Genomic DNA, 24494 nt, shown 5'->3' with positions numbered 1-24494 from the left:
TCCTGACGCGGGCAGGTGGGCGGGCGGCACGCGCGTGCCCAGCTCTGCTGGGTGCCAGCCGGGTCACGGGCCGCCACGAGGAGCAGGGAGGGAGTTCTTACTGCTGAGGTCCTGCTGACCAGCAGGTCTCTGGGACGTGCTGCCGAGCCTGAACTCCTGTGACGTCAGAGCATGCTAACTCAGGGCCTTCGGCAAGTTAAAGACAACCAACCATTCGAAAACCGAAAGAACAGGCCAACCAACTATCCAGCTGACCAAACAGAGAACTCACATTTAGAAAATACCATGGCTAAGTGAAAGGGTCGAAAAGGCACAAACTTCCAGTTAGGAGATAAATTCCGACCGGGCGTGTCGTGTACATCAAGGTTGTCCACCAGTCACGAAGCACCGGATGGTGTGTTTGGAAGTTGCTAACGAACTTCCCTGGCAGTCCCATGGCAAAGGCTCTGTACTCACAATGCAAGGGGCATAGGTTTGAGGCCTGGTTGGGGAACTAAGATCCCACATGCGGGAAAAAAAAAAAAGAAGTTGCTAACAGCATAAAACTTTAACAGTTCTGATTACAAGAAGAAAAAACACATTTAACTGTGTGAGCTGATGGATGGTAAATAGACTTACCGTGATCATTTCACAGTAGAGACATCAATCATCTTGTATGCCTTAAACTAAAACAATGCTATATGTCGATTCTTATCTCAATAAAACTGAAAAAATTAAAAACATCTTCATTGTACTTTTTCTTCTTTTGTCCTGGATACCTATCCATCACAGCAAAAGACACTGGTTTTCTATTTAGGGTGGGAAACACGAAACTTGCTTTTGAACTACAACTGGTTTAAGTTAGAAAAGCAAAAAAGGGTGAAAAAGTTCTAAAGACAGGTTAAAAAGGTTCTGCGCTTCTGTGGGTAGGCGCAGAGCTACGAGGCTTCGGAGGCTCGGGCCTGGCCTTGTGGCGGCCTTCAGAGATGGTAAACTGGAGGAGCAGAGACGGTAAAGAATCTGCTCGAGGGAGGCCCTGATAGAACACCAGCTGGTTCCCGGTCATGCTGGTCCCCCGCCTCTGAGGACTGTGGTGGGAGCGGAGGCAGGCTGACAGCGGGGAGGTTGAGGCGGGGGCCTGGAACGCTGGGCGCGGGGAGACCCCCTCGCTGTGTCCCAGCGACCCCTCCGGCCCGCCCTCTGCCCAGCCCAGGCTCACCTCCGCCGTTTTTGTAGCAGAGGTAGGGAAAACGCCAGACGTTGCCCAAGCCGACGAAGCCGCCAGCCACGGAGAGCACGAAGTCGATCCTGCTGGCCCACTTCTCCCGCTGCGGGGGCTTCCCCTCGGCCTCGTCCTCCGGCCGGGTGCCTGGGCTCTTCCCAGGGGACGGCTTCAGGATGTCCTTGTGGAAGTCTTTCAGACATTGCAACTTCTCCTTGGTGGCCATGCCCTCCTCGCTTTCTATGGTGGACAGAGCAGACCCCGACATGCATCAGTGAGGGGCAGCCTGTGTGTCCTGGCTCGACCCCGCGGGCCGCCTCTGACCTGCCGGGCTTGAGGTAGATGGCCTGCCCCCACCTCGTCCGTCCACTCCTCGGACCCCCCACCCCAGGTGACTGGGGGCCTGAGGACCCGGGGACCGACAGCTGCCATCCCCTAGGCACCCGTCCAACAGAAGCACCGGGGCCCGTCTCCACCAGCCCCGAATGCCACCCCCCTCCCACCATTCTGCACCCGCAGGGAGATGAGCACGAAGCCACCCAGCCCTGGCAGCATCTCTGCAGAACCCAACACCTTCCACACAGGTCTAGTGCCGCTTCCAAACCACAGCCTGCCTGCATCCTCTAGAAATCGTCTCTGAATCTCAGGTTGGCGGAGAAACTGGTGCCGCGGGGCAGGCCCTGGCCCAGCGGAGGTGCTCACCCCTCACGGTTTTAAAGAACGGAGCTTCAGGCTGGCGAGTTTTCATGCTTCAGTGTTTCCGAGTATGTCTTCTAGTACTTGGAAACAGGGTTTCCGTCAAATACAGAACACGGGTGCTTATAAAATACTCTGGCAGCTTCTTAGCCAGGCCATGTCTGCAGTATCAGGGCAGGGGTCTGCGCCGGGACAGGACTCCGGAGCGACGCCTGCTAGTCCCCACGGGTCCAGCCCCCTTTATCTGTGCTCGGGTCCACCCTGACCCCTGGTTCATCCGGGCCCCGACCCTCTGGCTGCCCTGTGGGTTCAGCAAGCGGAGGCCCCAGGATTATCAGGCCTCTAAGCTGCTCACGCTCACCCTCAGCAGCCCCCTGCTCAGACCCCATCCCAGAGCAGCTCTGCCACCGGCCAGAGCGGCAACCCCTCTCTGTCCTGCGTCTGGTCCCTGAGTGCCCAGTGCTCCTGGCAGCTGGACCTTGAGGGCAAGAGCATCCAAGTCCCACCCAGCAGGAGAAGGTGCCTTCTACCCCCATGTGCCACAGGACCACAAAGACTGGGGAGCCTGTCTCCCCGACTTCAGAATAAAAAGGAGGAAAGGCAGAGAGTGCCGACGCAGAGCCAGCTGCTTGTCTTCACGATCCAAATGGGTGGCCAGCGCTGAACTCTCAGATTCCAGGGTAAAGTTGAGATTTCTAGGTTTCCTTGAAAAACTGGAAGGTGGGCCACACGCTGGACTCACGCTCCTACAGCGGCCATCCGCTGGACCAGAGGGGGCCATCGCCCCGGTGCACGGGGCCAGCTCGCCATCTGGACCTGTCCAGGGACATCTGAGTCTGCATGGAGTCACCGCGGCGCTAGCTGAAAATGCCTTGTTTGCCTTCTTGTTAACAGTCTCCTCCTCATCTAGAACGGAGGCCGCGGGGCAGCGGGACCCCCCTTGCCTGCGGTGGGGTGTCCTGAGCTGGTGCACGGGAGGTAGTCAGCGAAGGACTGCTGGGCTGATGGCTCCCAGAGTAGGTACGCAGGGAGCTGGGACCCAGTGGCACCCCTCAACTCTGCCACTTCCCAGCCCCGTGACACTGTGGGGCCTGGGGGAGGTCCGGCCGGGGGAGGGGACCACTGCCAAGGACTAGGGGAGGCGAGGGGGGCACGCTGGCCTGGCCCGCAGTCAGGCCCTCCGGGGCCGTGCTCGGAGGAGGAGAGGCACGCAAGCATAACAGAATCCCCGCTTCCCCCACGCCTCCTTCCTCTCCCTGGCTCGGGGTGGGGGACCCCGATTGTTTCGCTATCTGGCAGTGAGCAGATCGAGAAAAGGCTTCCTGGAGCCGCCGGGCGGCTCACCGGGCCTTCCTCTGTCTCCCGGAGCGCAGACGGCGGGGCATCCGCAGCCCTTTCTTCGCCTGCTCCCCTGGGGCGACGCGGGGTTCTGCCGAGCGCACGGCTACTGTAAAAATAGCCCGAGCGGCCAGCATTGTTCCAGCACGGAGCTCGGCGGCCCCCGATGGTTATCTGCGGACCCATTGTGGGCCGGCTGGACGGCAGCATAATTGGAGGATGTGGGACTCCACTCCCTCCTGGTAGAGATGTTTTCCAAGGAATGACCCCGGGGTCTCCTCATCAAGACGGGGGCCGGTGCCGCCCTTTCGGGCTCTCCTTGGATCTTGGGGCTGGAAGGCGCTTCACCAGGTCAGCCAGGCGAGTTGGGGGGGAGGTGGTGATCGGCGTCTGCTCATACAGCCTGCGGGCGCTTGCGAAAGCCACCCTGCGTCCTGGTTCTTCGCTCTGGGCCCAGGCCCATGGGCCCCTCTGGCCCTAGAGAACCCTCAGGAAACATGCGTGCGTGCGAAGGCGCTTCAGTCATGTCCGACTCTTTGCAACCCTATGGACCGTAGCCCACCAGGCTCCTCTGTCCATGGGATTTCCCAGGCAAGAATACTGGAGTGGGTTGCCATGCCCTCCTCCAGGGGATCTTCCCGACCCAGGGATCGAACCTGCATCTCTTATGTCTCCTGCATTGGCAGGCGGGTTCTTTACCACTAGCGCCACCTGGGAAGCCCTGAGATGTGAGGCAGGGGGCAGAAACAAGTTTCCTGAGGCACTCGGCTCCACGTAAGATAAGACTTCCAACCTCTCTCTTCCACACTCAGGACCCCATCTTACTGATGCCTGTAGCTGAACCAGGATGGGGGGGGGTGAGGCAGCATGTCCTGGTGTTGTAGGGCCCCCCTACTCCTCATTTCCAAGGTGTCCACAGAGATATCCACCAGTGACACGCGCCCTACGTGTGGCCGCCCCCATCACAGGCTCACAGGCCTTCGGGAACACACAGCCCAGCCCTGCCCACACTTTACTAGAGACACAGGCAAGCCTGGACGAGGTCAGACCCGAGGGCAGGCAACCCCGACTGCCCCCCGTGGGGGGAGGCTCTTTCTGAGCCCCTCTGGAGCATCCGACCAGCCTCGTGCCTGTGGGAGCCCACAGCAGCATGACCCGCAGATGTGGCCTCCTTTACGTTCCTGACATCCACCTACGTGCTTTCATCACCATGGCAACCAGCTGGCGCAGGCCCGACAGCCCTCCACGGGCATCCCCTGCAGCCTCCGCCCGGGTGCCCCCGCTGCTACTCTGACCACCCCACCCCGACACTCTGTTCTCAAAACCGCAGCTAGGAGCAACTCGCAAAGCACTTTCAGATCCCAATGCCCTCCTATCCAATGCTCCGTCACTCCTAGCACGCTCCCCGCCACAGCCTACTGGGTCCCAGCACAGGCCCTTTCTTTGAGACACTGGCCCCATGGAACCCCTTTGTTTCAGCCCACTCCTCAGCCTCAGGCTCCCTGCACGGAGGCCCCAGGCCCTCTGGGGCAGCCTGGCCCCTGCAGGAAGCAAAGTGTGGGCCCCGGCCTAGAAGCTGAGGGCTATTTCCCGGCCGAGCGACCTCAGGCAAGTTGCTCGACCTCTCTGGGTCCTCACTGTATTCAAGTGTGAAGACGGGTACCCGTGACCATCGCACAGGGATGCTGTGAGGACTGAACAAGGGGCTGCCCGCGGCAGGTACATCTTAACTCGTCATCTGCCAGTATTCCTGGGCCTCCCAGGCGGCTCAGTGGTGAAGAATTTGCCTGCCAACGCAGGAGACATCAGACACGCAGGTTCGATCCCCGGGTCAGGAAGAGCCCCTGGAGGAGAACATGGCAACCCACTCCAGTATTCTCACCTGGACACTCCCCACGGACAGAGGAGCCGGGCAGGATATAGTCCATGGGATCGCAAAGAGGCAGACACCACTGAGTGAGCATAAGCACTCACGCCGGTATGACTGCCATCGTTGCCAGTATAACTATCACGGGCTCCACTCTGCCCCTGGGGTATGGAAGGCTTTGGTCCTACACGGGGTGAGATCAGCAGGGCCCAGAGAGGCCAAGGGACACTCCTGAGGTTGCGAAGCCGGGCGCCATGGCGATCGCGACGTTCCAGAGCCCGCAGCTCTGCCCTCAGCATCCCTCGGCCAGGCCGGCCCGTCCGTCTCCGCAGACTCGCCGTGTGGCTGGTTCACCGCTGCCTGTCGCCCGCCAAGAGCGCGCCCCCTGCTGCAGGAAGCACTTGGGGGCGAGCCCGCTCCGCGGGCGGCCCAGCGGCCCGCCGCCTTGCCGGCCAAGTGCTGTTTCCCTTGGCGCCAGGCCCAGGGCTACTCTGCAGCGACCGTGACATATGAGTCCCCATTTTAAGAGCTTCCTCTTTGCTGATTACAGCTACAAGTGATCAGAGAGTCCGCTCGAACACAGAGGCTTCGGGACCAGACTCCCACACAAGGCTCCTAGGCCCCCGTTCCCAGGGTGGAGGCCAGAACCAGCCGCACCTGCAGATGGACTCACACATCACCGCGTCCGCTGTGGCCCGCACTCAGATCCCACCGTGAGCCAGCAATGCCACGGGGTTCCAGGATGCTCCTTGGCTTCCTCCTGATTTCAAGCTACCAGATTTTGGAGTCCTTTAAGTCTGGGCTGAGCTGCCCATAAACAGTTTCCTAGTTGTTCCTCAAACACCCTCAGCGCAGCAGCAGGAATTTTTAGGGCCGTTTTCCGAACGGGGAGTCGAGGCGCAAGCAGGAAAGCGAGTGGCCTGGCGGCGGCTGCACACGTGGAAAGGAGGCTGGAGGCAGAGTGCCCAGCTGGCCTGCCCACTGCTAGAAGCCCAGGGCGAAGGTCATGGGGGCCTCGCAGGGTTTGCCAGCGGGGACGCTGAAGCCGGGGGAAAGGTCTGCAGAGCCGGCGAGGGGCTGGGGCCACGAGTGCCCACGTGCTCGCCAGCTGAGCCTTACGCTGAGATGTTGCTGTGGGTCCTCCCCCTAACCATGCCCAGAAGCTGGGGGGCTCTCCGCCTCGCCCTTCCCTGCAGAATCGGACCCTTCTCAAGTAAACAGTCTCCCACCCTGCTCTCTCCTGTCCAGAACAGTGAGTCAGACCTGACCCCGCTATCACAGACTTAAGCCCTCAGGAGTCTCTACCAGGTTTTAAAGTAAGAGGGCAGGGACTTCTCCTGTTTCCTTTTTTGGGGTACTTCCCCCACCCTAAAAGGGTCTAGCGCACAGCCAGGCTGTTCGATCGATCTCTGGGCCTGACCTCTGGGGGGTTTGGCCAGCGACCCCCAGGATCCCAGAACGAGGTGGGGAGCTGGACACAGAACCATTCACCTCACAGGTTGGGAGCCTGCCAGCTGCCCGGCCCCCAGCCCGTTGGGAAACCGTGGAAAGCAGCACACGACAGCCCTTGTCGGCCCTTTCCAGAGCAGGGGCCCTCCTCCTCTCTCCCTTCCTCGTTCCCCGACCACCCCAGAGCTTGTGTTCGGGACTCACAGAGGCCACAACTCAGCCATGTGACCTTGGGCAAGTAACAGCCGTCTCTGTGCCTCAGTTTCCGCACTGGTTAAAAAACTTGGGGTTAAACCTAAAACTCGCCTCACAGAGATCAAACAGAATGATGCCTGTATGAGGCACGGTGCCTGGTACATACAAGTGATTAATAAATATTAGCTATTATTGAAGAAAACATCTGACCACACTGGGATTTTATTCCCGTATGTGGCATCCTGAGTGTTTAAAAGGAGGGGAAAGAAAGTGAGCTGCACTGACTGGGTGCTGGTGGCATGCACATTTATCCTGCACTGTGCTAAGTGCTTCGCAGGCATTTTCAGAGTTAACCCCATCTGTGGGTGCCGTTTGCTGGCCAGGCGCAGAATGGGGGAGTTACCTGCCCAGGTTCACACAGCAAGTGAAAGGCCGCCGGGACCTCCCATGGCTCCCGGGTCTCTCTTGGCCTCTCAATTCCACATTCTCAACCGCTCTGCTGTTTTGGATCACTCGCTCTAGACTGGTCACAAAGGGAAATCAGGTCTGGTGCTTTTATGGCAGGCTTCAAGCTACCGGGCCGGGCTGACAGATTAGGGAAGTAGGTGAAGACAAACGGGGAAGTGAGGGCCGCAGGACAGAGACTGACGGGGCAGGGCCTGGGACTGGGGCAACAGTCAGCGCCTAGGGTCACAGGGCTCGCTCCGCTCAGAGGCTGGGGCAGGGCGAGCGGAGCCATGGACTGCAGGCTTCCTCTGGCAGACAGGAAGAGTCTCCTGAACTTCTCCGATAAGCTCTGAAGGGGCTCTTTTGAGCACTGTCCCCATGGGCTTCGTGACGAGGCGGCCTGGGATCAGTTAAAGTAATGTCTGCCCCGGCACGCTGCATACATCCCATCCTGGCCCTAGAGAATGTTTACAACTAAGCGCCAAAACAAACAAGAGGCGTGCTGAGAGCACTATTTCAATACTAGGGATAGCTGTTTTTGAAAAGAAAGCAAAAATTAATTTTAAAGGGTTTTTAAAAATTCTTTTCCATGAAGAGCTACACCTTTTAAAGATCCAATCATTTGATTGAATCCTGTGGTCTGTTATCCTTCTGCCTTGGTTATCCATTCCTAACTCAGGCTAACTCAAGTGTGACAGGGGCTCAAAGGCCTCCGGGGACCTGGCAGGCAAAGGTCGGGGTCCAGGGGGTAAGGGCCTTCAGAATATGGGAGTCCGGGCTCCAGGCAGCAGTTCTCAAGTCCAGCCACTGCGGTCGAGGCCTTTGGGGTTGAGGCCACTGGGGCCAGACCCTCCAAATTCTCGAGAGGTAGTGAATTGGAGGTGTTTGTCTACAACACACCGTTGTGGGCCCGGCGCCCAGCCTGTCCTCTTTGGTCAGAGCACTGTCCCCGGTCACCCAAGGCAGCCGTGGCGAAGGGCAGGACAGGCTTGGCTGGAGACGGTGACCAGCCCAGCCTCCGAGGTCTGATGGCTCACCCTAGTGAGGTCATCCAGGAAGCCCGGCATTGTTCTGCCAGGAACCAGGTCGAAACAATGAGCACCGGACTCTTCAGTCCTAGTGAAAGTGAGTTCTGCCCAGGGAATTGTTCTCAGCAGGGCAGCTCCTGGGGCCAGGCTCTGTGACCTCCTGGGCTCAGTGTCTGTAGGCACGGCCCTCCCCACACCCTCGGAGTCTTACGTCTACCCCCCCTGAGATCCCCCACGCCGCTGAGAGCACCCCAAGACTGGCTCAGCCTCAGCCTTCAACCTGCAGGAGCGCCAACTTTGCCTGCAGCCTCTCAGAGCCTCCCCGTTTCACAGATTGGAAAACTGAGGCTCAGAGCGGGGAGGGGGGACAGGGAGGGGGTGCCCGGGGTGCAGGGGCACCAGGCCAGGCCGAGACGCACCCCTGGTTCCCAGCAGGCGGCGCCACGGCAGGACCAGGCAGCCTCTGCACAGGAACCTAATTGAGCGGGTAGTGCTTCTCCACCTGCGCTTTGCAGAGGAAAAAGTGGGCGAGGGTGAGCTGGTTCTGCAGAGGACTGGCCTCCAGGACAGCGCCGCGGGCGGGGGGCGGGCAGGATGTGGGCCCAAGGTACAGCCTTCTTCCCCATCACCAGGCCTGCAGGGGGCGGGGGCGGAAGGCACGGCGGGCAGGCAGCTCTCTGCGGCTGGGAGGGCGGGGGCGCTGCCCTCGAGGGGAAGGGCTGCTGGGCACCCAACACGCCCCAAACACGGGCCCCCAGGCGCTGGCCCTGGAGGCCGCTGAGTCAGGGCGCAGGGCAGTAGGCGAGGAGTCAAGAGGGCCGGGCTGGCTGTAGGTCCAGCTCTGCGGGCCAAGGGCTTCCGCCGCGCCTCTCGGGCGTCTGGGGAGGAGGGAAGCGCGGGCAGCTCTGGCGAGCGGGGAGGAAACAGTGACCCAGGGCCTCCTGTACTGGGCGCCTGGGGCCCGCAGGCGAGCCCTGGAGCTGACATTCCAGAAGGGGACTCAGACGCTAAACACACACACACAAGCAAATATTTACCACGGGGCCCGGGGTGCAGACGACAGGACAAGCCAGAGGCCGTCAGGGCCCACCCCCACCCCAGCAGGTGACGCTCCCTGAAGCCTGGCTGTCTCTGGGCAGGCTCTGGGCTAAGCCCTTTCTGGAACCAAGGCATCTGTTCCTCTTAGGAGCCGGGATGAAGTTGTGAGGCTCAGAGAGCTTTGGGCTTCAGGGTCTGCGCTTCTAAGCGTCCTGAAGCTGGGGGCTGCCGGCAAACATCCCGGAGAGTGAGCGGGGCACTCTGAGCAGGGGCGGTGTGTGTGGAGAGCGCCACATGGGGCAAGGCGAAGGCCAGGTCAGAACCTGGAATTGTCCGGGGCGGGGCCACTAGAGAGCTTTGCGCTGCCCTAGGGACACCGCCTGGCTCCCTCCCACCCTGAGGGGGATTTGAGCCGTGCTGGGCTTTCCTCTGTAAGATGCTCCCAGGAGGGAATTTCTAGTGGGGTCCTGAGTCCAGAGCCCCCAAGCCCCAGAGCCGCCGGCCTCCTCAGGGCGAGTGGAGCACGGTGAAATGGGCTGACACTGTCTTCTGCAAACGGGCTGACCAAGGGTGGGCAGCCGGAACTGCCGCCCCGCGGCCAAGGACCGTAACGCGGGGGCCCCAGGGGAGAAGGCGTCCCTGTGACGCTGGACCCCTGTCCGCTCCAGGGCGGGTGAAGCCCACGGGACTGGCAAGAACCAGGGTCAGCCTGGACCCTACCTACACCCTCTGTAGGTTCCAGGGACGTGTCACTTCTCCGGGACCCCTTCCAGAAGGGCCCTGCCTGGACTGAGCACCGACCACCTTTCCTGCCCTCAGGATGCTAGTCTCCAGGGACGCGGGGGCTCATTTCTCATGTCACAGAAACAGTCGTCAGTTCAGGAGGAGGACACAGTCAGGCGTCTGCTACGAGTGAGCCTCCGAGGACCCGCGGCCGGGCTGGACTGGATCCCCTGGGGGAAGGCGGGGCTGGGGGAACAGCCAGGCTGCAGGGGTCTGTCTGGGGGTGGGGTGGGGGGATCTCGGGCCCCAGTGCCACCCTGGAGACTGCCAGGACGGGCCGTGACCGCCGCTTGGGTAAAGTGGAGGGTGCTGCAGCTGTGGGGGTGCGGGGGGCCTGTCCTGGCGCTCGGGGGAGGTGAGTCAGCAGGCAACGGCCTCCTGGCCCTGACTCACCCGCCACAAGCCTGTCACTCTTTTCCCCGGCTCCCCCCTCCCCCCACCCCCCACCCCCGTTCCCTGCCCCTCCTCCCCCCACCCAGCTCTGCCGGAAGTCGGGGTGCAGCGGGTCAACCACGATCCGAGATGAGCTCAGCTGAACCCGGGATCCTTGCTGGAGGCCACAGTAAAGGAGACAAACAGAGAAAGGCTCCGTTTCCATTTTCTCAAAAAACTTCCCCTTTCAAGCTGGAAGAACCTCTAAAGCCGCCTGCATCTCGCCCTGCCTGTGAAGAGCACACACAGGGCGGCCGCTCCTCAGCTCTGCACAGATTGGGGGGGGGGGTACAGACAGACCAGGGCCAGCTGAGGGCTCGCCTGTGGCCGCCCCGCCCTCTCAGAGCCGGCCACCCCGACTCTGTCCCTGGGGTTCTGCCGGAAGTCACAGCCCCAGGGACACCCGCTGGGGCCGCTGTGTTTGTGGCAAGGCCTTAAGCAAGTCACGGCCGTCACCGCGTGAAGGCTATCACATGCAGTCCGCAGGGGTGGACAACTCCCAGCTCACTCATGTTTGTAAACAAGCTCCCGTCCTCACTGTTCCTCTTTTGATCATGTTTCTCCTTCCTGCCCAGCTCCACACCTAACCTCTGCCTCGCTTGAAGGAGAGGTTGCTGCCGGGGGGATCAAACAGCCTGTGGTTCAGCGAGGCCGCAGGGGTGGCTCATTTGCACGGCTGCCCCCGCCACCGGGGGAAGGGGCTGGCTGCCTGCACTTTTGCTCCATGGGCCTGGAAGTCACGTTTCAAGCATCCTCCACCACCCAGGGCTTCTCCCTGTTGGCGCAGACGGTAAAGAATCTGCCTGCAGGGCAGGAGACGTGAGTTTGAGCCCTGGGTCGGGAAGATCCCCTGGAGAAGGAAATGGCCACCCACTCCAGCGTGCCTGCCTGGCGAAGCCCGTGGACAGAGGGGCCAGGTGGGCTTCATACAGTCCATGGGGCTGCAAAGAGTCAGACACGACTAAGCGGCTGACACTTCCACTTTCCAACACCCAGAGTCCCCACCAAGATGCCCAGGGCCTCTGAACCACACAGTCCAAGCCTTCCCACGCCTCCACACCTTGGCTCCTGCTGTTCCCTTGGCCCAGCACACTGTTCCCTGCGTAACCCACAGGCAATCTCCCCGGACGACGGCCTGGCGGACCCCCAGTCTCCCCCCGGTGCTTCCTCGGGAGTCAGAGGCCACACCGCCTCTGTCGCAGACTCCCCGGGCCTGCTCCCCCGCACACAGCACGAGCCGTGACAAACACGGATATCTGTCGGACGGAACACTCGGGGCTCAGGACACGGGGGACCCGTGCGTGGGAGAAAGCCCTCGCCCTTCGCAGCTGTGCGGCCGCCTCGACGAGGCCGAGGGAGCAAAGATGGGGCAAAGGGCGAGAGCAGACGTTCAGTGATGTCCCTGGTGGGGCGGTGGGCAGGAACCCGCCTGCCAAGGCAGGGGCACGGGCTCGATCCCCGGTCCGGGAAGACCCCACACGGCCTGGAGCAGCAGAAGCCCGTGTGTCACCACTCCTGAAGCCCGCGCGCCTAGAACCCGTGCTCTGCAACCAGAGACGCCACCAGGATGAGAAACCTGGGAGCCGCAGCAGAGAGTAGTCCCCGCTCGCCACGGCTACAGACCCAGCAACGAAGATCCAGCGCGACCAAAAAAAATAAATAAAAGTTAAAAAAAAAGGAGCAGGTGTTCAGGACACGGGCAGGGTTGTGGACAGAGGAAGGACGGGCCACACGCACCCTCTGCTAGGGACAGAGGAGGGGGCGTGTGTGTCCCCGGCATCTGAGCACAGGACCCCCCAAAGGGTCCGAACCCCACAAAGCTCTGCCTTTCACTGAGGGATGAGCCCCAAGTCTGTAGGCTATCGACTTTCATTAAACGGTACATTCTCCGGGCATCTTCTGAAGAGGATCTGAAGTGAGTTCTCCCTGGTCCCCCTGCGGGTCTGCCCCAGTGCTGGGGGTCCCACGGGAGGACCCCGCACACACGTCAAAGGCTCCGGGTGGGGCCTTAGGGGTCGTGGCAGGCGTGAACACAAGCCCACTTTCTAGATGGAGAAACTGAGGTCCCAGACCACAGCGGATCAGCCGCAGGAGACACAGACGGGCTCCTCACACCCCCAACCCAACGGAGGCCAGAGGCGGAGGGTGAGGGCCTTATTCCAAACCTGGGTGGACCGCGTTCGTATCTAATGTCGTCAGGTTGGCGAATGTTGGTGCAGCGGCAGCGACTTCCAGGTGCTACAAGATGGTGACTAAGAGCAGCTACTGCTGGGCTACAAGAGAAGGTCAGCATTAAAATCCACTCCCGGGCGGGCGGCGCCGGGCTCCGGCGAGGGCTCACCCTGCCCTGCGGCCTTCCCACACGTGCGGACCACCACCCAGGCAGCCCGGAGAGACAGCCGCCACGGCCCTGACCCTTCACTGCGACCCCCTCACGCCTCCATCGTGCCTTCCGCGAGCTCGGTGTTGGGGCATCGCACGGCCCCCTCACGGCCTGCTGCTCACAGAGCGCCCTGAGACGAGGCCCCCCACCAGCCACTGGGGGCTCCCCAGAGGCGTGAGCTCTGTTCCACCGGCTTAGCCAAGCTTGTTTCTGGCAGACCACCACCCCACCCCCCGCAACCCGGCCTGCCACGTCGCCCCCAGCTCAAGAACTATCAGTGGCTCCCAGCTGCTTGGAGAACAAAGTCCCCTGTCCATGAAGCAGTTCAGTTCCCAGAGTGCGTTCCCAAGTCCAGTTTGTTCATGAGTCCCACAAAGTTAGCCTAGGTACACAACTAACATAATGGGCTATATAGAACTACACTGTAAGAGGCGTGCGATACTTTTCACAGAAATACTGCATAAAAAACAAACACAAAAAATAAAGGAGAGACTTTTAATACTACGGGACAGTGCCCTGAAAGGCACAGTAGCCCAGGGTGACAGCTGGTACAGAGGCGTGGGCACCGAGCCAGCAGGCCAAAAGAGCTATGAGCGGAGGAGGGGGTGATGGCGGCCTGGCCTGTGCAGGGCCGTAAAGGACACGGGAGCACAACTGCTTGTGGGGGATGCACGCCCGTGCCAGTGTTCACCAGACACGTGAACTCAGCTCACGCGCACACGCACGTTTTGCCTCTGTGGAAGTCTGCAGCCGGAAGGTTCGTCCGTAGGGGACTCACTGGCATCCGCGCTTCCCCACCGGGACCCAAGGCCCGCTATACGTGCCCCATCCCCAGTCTCTGCCACCTTACCTCCCCCTCTGGTCCTGCGTGGATCCCGGGGCCGCCTCGTTCTCCCCAGCAATACCCGCTTCCACTCTGTGCTCTGCTTGTGGGTTCCCTTTATGTTCGGGTGGATCCCACCCACTTTGAAAGACCTGGCTCAAGTGTCACCTCCTCCAGGAAGCCCTCCATGCCCATCCCACTCTTTCCCTCCCCTCCTCTGGCCAGTGTCACACCCCCACCCCGCACCCACATTCCCCAGGCACTGGGCTCTTGTTCAGAACTGTGCAGCTTTGGACAAAGTTCAGAGGTCTTCTCAGGAAACCTCAGTTTCTTCTCCTGTAAAACAGGCCTCCTAATCTATACAGCCACCCTTGGCTGACGTCTCTGAGCTCTCGGGCAGAGCTAGTAGATGCCCGGGACCCTCATGTATGTTTCAACATCAGCGCCACCGGGGGCTCTGGCTGAACAGGCAGGCGCCTCCCCCATCCACCTAGTGACTGAACCTTCAAAGCTGGTAAAGCAGCCCCCAAGTGAATCTTAGCATCATGTGAGGCCAGGGACAGCAGTGCTAATGGACTAGGAGGCTCTTGGGAAAATGCAAAGGAAAACCAGCCAATGAAATGGACTCAGCGATGACAACGCACGTGAGCGTGTGTGTGTCTGCACACGTACGTGGTCTCCTCTGCGAGACTGAGCAGCTGGCAGCTGGGTTTCATCTCGGAAAGCCCTGGGCCACCCATCAAAACCATCTGCCCCTGACCTGGTATTTCCCACTGCCACTGCTCCGTCCTGTGTGCTGGGGGACGGGTACTTCTGCCCCATTCCGCAGAGGAGGAAACGGAGGCTCTGAGAGGAGCTAGGACTGGCCCAAGATTACCCAGTGAGTGACAGGCAGCTGGGGCTGAGCCCAGGGCAAGGCCAGCGCTCCGTGTTACCCGCTTGCTAAAGTGAAGAAGGGGCTGAGAGCTGCAGGTGATGGCCGGCAGGTCATCACTGGGGCCTCTGGGGCAGGGAGGTGAGTGGGCACGTGGGGTCCTGGGGGGGGCACGAGCCTCCAAGAGCCCCCGCGTGGGCAAGGGGCACACACAGGAAGCTGGGAACTGGCTTTGAGGCCTGGTGAAGGGCAGCGTCCAGCTGAGCGGCCTCGGGCCGCTTCTCCGAGGACAGGGCATGCAAGGCACACTGCCTAGGACCTGGGGACCCCTCTGGCCGTCGCCCTGGCTGTCACTTTCTCTAAGGTGGAGGCGGCAGGTGGGGCCTGCCCGAAAAAAACCCGGGTCCCTCACGGTGCCAGTTCCCTCTCCCCCGGATCAAGCCCAGAGCCTGCGGGGCCAGTCTGGCCTCTGACGGCTGCTTGACAAAGGCGAGGCCTGCCCTCTCTGGGCCATGGCTTAGACCCTCTGACCAGGAGACCCTGAGCCTGGAGGGACAGTGTCCTGTCCCTCCCCGCACACGTGCACACACACAGAGCTCTCACCCTCGGGGAAGCGGCAAATGGACAGCGTTAACACACCCTCTGTGCCTCAGTCTACCCACATGTAGAATGGGGGCAGGGGCGGGGCCTGCCTCTTAGGGCCGCTGAGATGAAACGACAGGTATGTACAGATCACTTAGAGCGGCACCTAGACCACGTGCATGTGGTCAGGACGGTGAGCAAACTCATCTACAGCCTCCCTGAGACCCGAGGCAGCCTAGACTCACGGCCAGGGCCCGTGGGGTGTCTCCCAGGCCTGCTGGGGATTTGACAGACGCGCCGAGGAGCCAGGCCCAGGGTCAGCCAGCTCTGAGACTCGGGGCATCACCTGCCACCCTGCTTCCAACCTCCTCTCCTATTCCGTAGGTGGAAGGCGGGACTGAGGGACGCTGTGTGGGTGCTCGCTGGGATCTGAGCTGGGATCTGTGGGCACCTCCTCACCTCCCTGGCCTGGTCCTGGGGTGGGACAGGAGCTCATCTCAGGCGGCACCCTTCGGACCCTGGGGTGGGGCACCTGCCAAGCAGGAGAGGCAGACGTTTCAGGGGAGGGGTCAGAACAGCCTTTGCTGCCGAAAAGAAACGGGCTGCAGCGTCGCCTGACCACCACGTCGGGAACTGCAGACCAGGCTACTCAAAGAGGGTCTGAGCAGCCCCCCTCCACACCCTGATCACGGTTGCAGACCCTGGGCAGCTGAGAAGAAAATCTTTTCGAGGGAGAGGTAGCCTCGCCGGTGTCCCCCAGGATGGCTGAAGCTGCAGAAATCTGATTCTGTGATCTCTTAACTCCTGACAGCCGAAAAACCTGAAGGGTCCCAGCTGGAGGTCTCTGGGTATCCAAGACCCCCTTTCTGGCCGACACTGTGTGAAAGATCAGCCCGGGAGCCTGCTGCCCGGAGATTACAGATGAGGAGACTGAGGCCAGAAAGGGAAGGGGGCTGGTCTCAGGGAAGGGCCCGCCAGCAGGAAGGTGAGGCAGAGCGCGGGCCAGGGTGGGGTTTGGAGCCCCTACTCTGAGCCGCCCAACGCCAGGCCCAGGCAGCCTCCCGCAGCCCACGGCACGGTGGGAGGCCAGGCCTGCAACGGAAGGCTGCCCGGGACTCACTCTCAGACACAGCACCTTCCGAGACTACAGCCTTGCTGTTCGAAGGAGGGGATAAAAAGCACGTTTCTTTCACATTCTGGTGACAGCTGATGGTCACTCCCACAGAACTGCCCTGAAGGGAAATAAGTGTGTCGGCCTGAGGGTGGGCCACTCTTATCCTTAGCACCAATTCGGCTCCTGACACGTACTAGTTCGTGAAACTCGGCGGCAGCATCTGACCTAGTGCGCCCATTTTACAGGTGGGGAGACTGAGGTCCAGGGGCACCAGCTTCGGGCTCCCAGGTTTCGGCGCTGCGCTCTGCACTGCTGACACCCTTTCCCTCCAGCCCTTACTGTTTGGGGGACCTGGACCAGCTCCTCTCCTTACTGATTTGGGGACCCCTTTCCCAAGCTCAGGAATTTCAGAGCCCAAGTCCCACAGGGGTACCTGACCCCAAGGGAAGGCCCTGCCTCTTCACCCGACGACCTACCTGCGGTCAGCTCAGGGGCCGAGAGGCTCCATCAGGCAAGGACTTGGGCTGAGGAGGTGGGGAAACAGAGGGTCCCACTGGTGGTCTGGGGTGGGTGACCTGGGTGAGCAGTCCCAGCCAGGGGAGCCATGGCCTGCTCCAAGCCGGATGCCTCTGAGGAAGACCCTGCTCCCAGCAGGCCCCCCGTGGAACCCCCGGGCTAGAACCTGGAAGCACCTGGAGGGCTCCCACATTTGTCCCTTGCTCCCCCTCCAAGACGGTCTCCCTGAACACCGTCTCCGAGGCAACCGCCGCTGCTGGAGCCCTCACAAGCCTGGATCACAGAAGGCAGCCTGCGTGGCTCTAAGGGGACAGAGGTTCTGTGAGCAAAGAGACACGCAGGCGGAAAAGTGTGGGTAACTCACCCAAGGCACAGGGAAATAGGACACATCGGCGATCTGAGATGGTACAGATGTCCGGCACCTTGGCTCTGGGCCTCAGAATATCTGCTCGTGAGGTCACAATGGCCCTTCCAGCACCACCAAGGTGCCTGGAAACTACGTCCTCCAGAAAAATGCCACCAATTGGGAACATCTCTTGGCAAAAGTAGGGTCAGAGGGGTCTCCTTTAGCACAGAGCTCACCATCTCTATACAGCATCATTTGCGAGGCCCTGGACTGTCACAGCCTGGTGCATTTCTATACCTCATTCCAGGCCCTGGAACGCACATCGCCACTGCTTCTCCATCCTCAAAATGCCACCTCCTCCAGGAAGACTTCCCTGATCATCCCCTCCCTGCCCATCTCCAGTGGAATGAGGTGGTCATTCCTCAGCTGTAATCCTGGCCTCTTCCTACCCTCATCTGGGCACTCTAGGGCAGGTGACCTGCCTCCTTCCAGGCAGCAACGAATGAGGACCCTGGAAAAGCACTGTCATAGCAACCCTTTATGCTAATTCCAACTGTTCTTACATCCTGGAAACAATAATTGTGACTGATATTATGTGTCAAGACCTACAAGACCTTCTAGAACTAACACCCCCAAAAGATGTCCTTTTCATTATAGGGGGCTGGAATGCAAAAGTAGGAAATCAAGAGATACCTGGAGTAACAGGCAAATTTGGCCTTGGAGTACAAAATGAAGCAGGGCAAAGGCTAACAGAGTTTTGCCAAGAGAACGCACTGGTCATAGCAAACACCCTCTTTCAACAACACAAGAGAAGACTCTACACATGGACATCACCAGATGGTCAACACTGAAATCAGATTGATTATATTCTTTGCAGCCAAAGATGGAGAAGCTCTATACAGTCAGCAAAAACAAGACCGGGAGCTGACTGTGGCTCAGATCATGAACTCCTTATTGCCAAATTCAGACTGAAATTGAAGAAAGTAGGGAAAACCACTAGGTCATTCAGGTATGACCTAAATCAAATCCCTTATGATTATACAGTGGAAGTGACAAATAGATTCAAGGGATTAGATCTGATAGACAGTAGTGCCTGAAGAACTATGGACGGAGGTTTGTGACATTGTACAGGAGGCAGTGATCAAGACCATCCCCAAGGAAAAGAAATGCAAAAAGGCAAAATGGCTGTCTGAGGAGGCCTTACAAATAGCTGAGAAAAGAGAAGCGAAAGGCAAAGGAGAAAAGGAAAGATATACCCATCTGAATGCAGAGTTCCAAAGAATAACAAGGAGAGATAAGAAAGCCTTCCTCAGTGATCAATGCAAAGAAATAGAGGAAAACAATAGAATGGGAAAGACTAGAGATCTCTTCAAGAAAATTAGAGATACCAAGGGAAAATTTCATGCAAAGATGGGCACAATAAAGGACAGAAATGGTATGGACCTAACAGAAGCAGACATATTAAGAAGAGGTGGCAAGAACACAGAAAAACTATACAAAAAAGGTCTTCATGACCCAGATAACCACAGAAGTGTGATCACTCACCTAGAGCCAGACATCCTGGAATGCAAGTCAAGTGGGCCTTAGTGAAGCATCACTACAAACAAAGCTAGTGGAGGTGATGGAATTCCAGCTGAGCTATTTCAAATCCTAAAAGATGATGCTGTTAAAGTGCTGCACTCAATATGTCAGCAAATTTGGAAAACTCAGCAGTGGCCACAGGACTGGAAAAGGTCAGTTTTCATTCCAATCCCAAAGAAGGGCAATGCCAAAAAATGTTCAAACTACCTCACAATTGTGCTCATCTCACACACTAGCAAGTAATGCTCAAAATTCTCCAAGACAGGCTTCAATAGTATGTGAACCCTGAACTTCCAGATGTTCAAGCTGGATTTAGAAAAGGCAGAGGAACCAGAGATCAAACTGCCAACATCCACTGGATCATAGAAAAAGAGAGTTCCAGAAAAACATCTACTTCTGCTTTATTGATTACGCCAAAGCCTTTGACTGTGTAGATCACAACAAACTGTGGAAAATTCTTCAAGAGATGGGAATACCAGACCACCTGACCTGCCTCCTGAGAAATCTGTATGCAGGTCAAGAAGCAACAGTTAGAACCGGACATGGAACAACAGACTGGTTCCAAATTGGGAAAGGAGTATGTCAAGGCTGTATATTGTCATCCTGCTTATTTAACTTATATGCAGAGTACATCATGTGAAATGCCAGGCTGGATGAAGCACAAGCTGGAATCAAGATCGCCGGGAGAAATGTCAAAAACCTCAGATATGCAGATGACACCATCCTTATGGCAGAAAATGAAGAAGAACTAAAGAGCCTCTTGATGAAAATGACAGAGGAGAGTGAAAAAGCTGCCTTAAAACTCAACATTCAACAACTACGATCATGGCATCTGGTCCCATCACTTCATGGCAAATAGATGGGGAAACAGTGGAAACAGTAAGGGCCTTTATTTTGGGGGGCTCCAAAATCACCACAGATGGTGACTACAGCCAAGAAATTAAAAGACCCTTGCTCCTTGGAAGAAAAGCTATGACCAACCTAGATAGCATATTAAAAAGCAGAGACATTACTTTGCTGACAAAGGTCTGTCTAGTCAAAGCTATGGTTTTTCCAGTAGTCATGTATGGATGTGAGAGTTGGACTATAAAGAAAGCTGAGTGCCGAAGAACTGATGCTTTTGAACTGTGGTGTTGGAGAAGACTCTTGAGTCCCTTGGACTGCAAGGAGATCCAACCAGTCCATCCTAAAGGAAATCAGTCCTGAATATTCATTGGAAGGACTGATGCTGAAGCTGAAACTCCAATACTTTGGCCACCTGACTCGAAGAACTGACTCACTGGAAAAAAACCCTGATGCTGGGAAAGATTGAAGGCAGGAGGAGAAGGGGATGACAGAGGATGAGGTGGTTGGATGGCATCACTGACTCAATGGACATGAGTTTGAGCAAGCTCTGGGAGTTGGTGATGGACAGGGAGGCCTGGTGTGCTGCAGTCCATGGGGTTTGCAACTGAGCAACTGAACTGAACTGAACTGATTTATGTGTCTGGCGCTGCTGGCCACTTGATATGATTCTAGCTAACAGTAACTTTAAAACATCATGCTAAATATTTTTCTTCTTTAAATCAGTTTTCACTGATTATCACTGCTCACTTTTTTTCTATAGCCAGTCCAAAGGTAATGGGACTTTAAAGCATTTTCAGAGAGACTGAGAGAAGAAAATGCACTGTTGAAATGCCTCAAATGTATGGAAAAAATCCTCCAGCTGCACAATAAGTTCTGGAGAGAAATATCAGCTCTCTGGGCCAAGCCCACGTGTGCCTGGGGGTGTCACCTGGCACCTGGGTTCCATATTTTATCTGGTCCTTACCAACCACCCTATGGGATGAAGGCTCTTACCCACCTCTGAGATTCAGAGAGATGGATCGATTTAACCAAGGTTGCCCAGCCAGGAAAGGCAGGACTTGAGGGCCCTGAGTCCTCAACTACAGGGCTGTGGGGCGTCACCTGGCCAAGATCTTGAATTTCAGGAGGGACCCCTCTTCAGCTGACACAGGAGGAGACTAAGGCCAGTAGGAGGTAGGGATGTCATTTTGAAAATTCACCAGCTAGGATTAGAACTAGCATTAGACTCTTGAGAGTCCCTTGGGCTGCAAGGAGATCAAACTAGTCAATCCTAAAGGAAATCCTGAATATTCACTGGAAGAATTGATGCTGAAGCTGAAGCTCCAATACTTTGGCCACCTGATGCGAAGAGCTGACTCACTGGAAAAGACCCTGATGCTGGGAAAGACTGAAGGCAGGAGGAGAAGGGGGCGACAGAGGATGAGATGGTTGGATGGCATCACCAACTCAGTGGACATGAGTTTGAGCAAACTCTGGAGATAGTGAAGGACAGGGAAGCCTGGCGTGCTGCAGTCCCTGGGGTCACAAAGAGTCAGACAGAACTGAGCGGGGGAACAGCAGCAACAGGATTAAAATCCACGTCTCCCGAGCGGGCCCGGGTCACACACGGTTTCACGACTAGGACCCAGCGGCCTCAACCACAGAGCAGCAGTGACCGCAACCTTGCACGCCACGCTGAGCCTGGACCTTCCCATTTAATCCTGTTCACCTGCTGGGCTGGGGAAATACCGGCTGCTCAGGCTGGCAACAGCTTTTAACCCTTTACACTCAGACTGTCCCGATCTGAGGTCGTCGGCGGGTGTGGCTAACCTCAGTGAACTGATGACAGGCAGAGGAGGGTGTGCAGGAGAGCTGTGTGCCAGCCCGCACCCTTTCTGGGCGTGGTGCCCCCCGCCTGCCTGAATCTCAGCCCTCAGAGCACCCCCACTCCCCGAGCGCTCTCACCCCGCCACCTCCCCCGCAAAGCGTGCCAAGCACTGCAGTCTGGGACTCGGTTTATTCACCCTGTGCAGAGCCTGGGCCATCAGACAAAGTCTCCTTTCACTGCTGGAGGGGCAAGGATGGCCGAGATCAGGCCACAGCTACTCATATCTGAGAAACCTGTTGACTCACTGACTCATCTCGCTGTTCGGCCAGTCGGTTCCTGCTGACCTGACCCCCGGCGGCCGAGGCGTAGACAAGGTCAGTGAGAGGAAGGACCCGCCTGGCATCTGCAGCGCTCTCCTCTCAATTCCCCACAAGTGAGCCGCCTGCCTGCCCCCAGACCCGCCCGTAAGACTCTGCCCCAAACACCCTTTGCCTCATTCCACTTCTGCCTACTGTGCGCCACCATCAGAGACTTCAGCTAGAACCTAACTCTGCCCCTTGTCAGCCGCAAGTCTGGCGCGTCTCTTCCCCCCAGGGCCTCAGCTGCACCATCTGTAAAATGGGCCACCTCACGTTACACAAGGGCAGGTACCAGGAAGTGCGCAGTGTGTGCCCGGCTCTGCTCACAGGAGAAACTGTTTGTCCCTGCACTGCATGCAGCTAATCAGCAAACACGGACCGCACCCCGCGTTAGCATCATCCAGTGAAACGCTGGGAAAGGCAGAAGTGAACACCCAGGGCTGGTCTGCCAGGCAGAGAAAATACCAAATAAACACTTTCTCCATCCGGTGTCCTATGTCCAGCCAGCAGCTGAGCCCGCCTGACACCCCCATCCCCTCCCGAGGCACTTTGCACGCTCCCGAAACCGCGCAAGTCAGCAGAACGAGGTTAGATGTCTCATCAGAGTTGTCTCCTCTTGGGATCTCTGACCGCGCCTGTGATGCTCTTACAAGCGGGTCTGGTTGAGGGCTGGGCTGTCTGATTCTCTTCCCGTGCAGAAGCCTGCTGTCAAAACAACTGCACAGTCACCACTTCGAAGGGCCAGCTGGGAACACTAAATCAGGGCTCGGATCCAGGCTGGTCCCCAAAGACAGCAGGGCCCTTGGGGTCACCAGGCGAGACCATCACCCATGCGGCTCCTCGCCTGCCCTGGGACACGCAGCCCAGCCACCCAGGCCCCTAGGACCCCGGGGGCCCTAACTCCACATCACGCCCGGCCGGCCCGTCCATGGGTGGCTTCCCCACCCAGCACACCCTTCCCCTCTTGCGCCCACCTGGCATGCTTTGTCACTCGAGGCTTCGGGAAAGCTCTTTGAACTGTGGGTGCCCCAGCATCTTCAAGAGACCCCACCGATGGACGCCCGACTTGCAGCATCGCCCCGCTGGCCAGGCGGTTCCTAAGCTAGACAGAGCAAGGCTCATCTCTGGGGACCCAAGGCCCAGCGGGGTGCGTGACCCACAGGAAAAGTCCATCACTTCCTGACAACTGAATGAGCAGACTTTCAATTCTCGGTTTTCAGGTGCTTACAGGTTTTCCCCAAACTTTCCCTGACATCAAACGGTCTTGCCTGGGCCTTCCCCTGACTCCACAGTGCTGGAACAGGTTTGAAAAGCATGCAAATTTCTCAAATGGACTGAAAGGGCCAAAGGGGAGACAAAAGTCTGCCCCGCTCTCTGCCCTTAAGTTGGGAGCTGATGTATCTACACAAAGTGATGGGCGTTAAGAGAACCAACCTTTGTAATTGTTTCATAATACGTGTAAATCAAGCCATGACGCCGGCGGCCTGAAACTCATACACTGATGTCATTTAGTCTCAGTAGAATAGGGAAAAAAAACCCACCAAAATTTAATGCAATTTACACGTTCACACAGGCTCACCTACTAGACTGTAAAATTCTAAAACACTGACACTACGTCTTCCTTACATTTGTATCACCAGCGCTTGTCATGATGCTTCTGAACATGATATAAAAGTAATTTATTTAATAAAATCAGGGGGACCCTTCTCCTCAGAAGCCCCACAGGCTGAGTCCCCAGCCGTGGCGCTCTCAGGCCTGGCCACGTGGGGGTCCAGGGTGTCGGGCATCAGTGTCTGGAAGCAGCCACCTGGGGCAGTCCAAATGCTTCTAGTTCTGTCTCTTTTAGAGCAAGAGACTTCACCGCGCGTCTGCCCCGTTTACTGTGACGAACCCCATCCTGAAAGCACTCTTATCACAGCCGGTGTTCAGAAGTCACGCTGATAAGAAAGAACTCATCGTCTCAACTTTTTAACACAGTAGGCTGCTTTCTCCAACGTGCACCAGCTCACCAAGTGGGCATCCCCACACCAGTCCCCGCCTGACAGATGGGGCGACTGAGGCTCACGAGGGGGATGGGACACTCCTGGGGTCGCACAGCCAAGAAGCAACGGCGGGGGCGGGGGGAGATGCCCGACGTCAACGTGCTGTGTGACCCTGGGCAGGGTGCCGCGCCTCTCAGATGCACCTGCGTTTTATCTGGCAACCTCATCTGGAGGGTCTTGTGTGATCACCCAGGAAATACGGAATAAACACTCTGGGTGCCTGGTCGGAAAAAGTGAAAAGTGAAAGTGTGAGTCGCTCAGTCGTGGCGGACGCTTTGTGATGCCGTGGACTGTAGCCTGCCGGGCTCCTCTGTCCATGGGCTTCTCCAGGCAAGAGTGCTGGAGTGGGTTGCCATGCCCTCCTCCAGGGGATCCTCCCGACCCAGGGATCGAACCTGGGTCTCACGCACTGCAGGCAGGCTCTTTACTGTCTGAGTCACCAGGGGAAGCCCGCCTGGTCTGAAAACCCCCACCTAAACACGAATGACGTCACTTGGGACTCAACGGTCACCATCTTCCTTAGTCCTGGTCCTTTCTTCCCGCCCAGAGGAAGCCTCTTGTCTGGGGCTGCAGAGACCTTTCCCAGTCTCCTCAGCAACCCGTTTCTTCCCATAGTTTTTCCAAAGCGGGTGTCTACTCCCAAAGGGGGTCCGTAGATGACCCGCATGCCATCTTCTCCTCTCCTGCCCCCGACAGACATTACTAATCCATCACGGCCTCCTTCCCACCAAGCAGGACCCAGCCTGG

At 58.0% G+C, this 24494-nt stretch overlaps 1 protein-coding gene and 1 long non-coding RNA gene across 8 annotated transcripts in view; one reads left to right on the top strand and one right to left on the bottom strand.

Annotated features, from left to right (window-relative positions):
- The window catches only part of SLC6A6 (solute carrier family 6 member 6), a 78401-nt gene that overhangs the window by 33416 nt on the left and 20491 nt on the right, over nt 1-24494 (bottom strand). For 2 of the 7 annotated variants that reach the window (XM_070463488.1, XM_070463491.1), the window contains one exon: nt 1199-1441. In XM_070463488.1, coding sequence (XP_070319589.1) covers nt 1199-1441 — 243 coding nt within the window. Of the gene's footprint in view, nt 1-271; nt 494-1198; nt 1442-12639; nt 12748-16726; nt 16995-17130; nt 17228-24494 lie in introns of those variants that run through there. The other 5 variants (XM_020872500.2, XM_020872499.2, XM_070463490.1 and 2 more) reach the window with 5 other exon arrangements.
- Nucleotides 8218-10682, top strand: LOC139033808 (uncharacterized). Its single transcript, XR_011486277.1, has 3 exons — nt 8218-8318; nt 9995-10171; nt 10522-10682. It is a non-coding gene; the product is annotated as an uncharacterized lncRNA (long non-coding RNA).

Source organism: Odocoileus virginianus, unplaced genomic scaffold, assembly GCF_023699985.2.
Source record: "Odocoileus virginianus isolate 20LAN1187 ecotype Illinois unplaced genomic scaffold, Ovbor_1.2 Unplaced_Contig_3, whole genome shotgun sequence".
Classification (NCBI taxonomy): Eukaryota; Metazoa; Chordata; class Mammalia; order Artiodactyla; family Cervidae; genus Odocoileus; species Odocoileus virginianus.
This window is presented reverse-complemented; position numbering and strand designations above follow the sequence as displayed.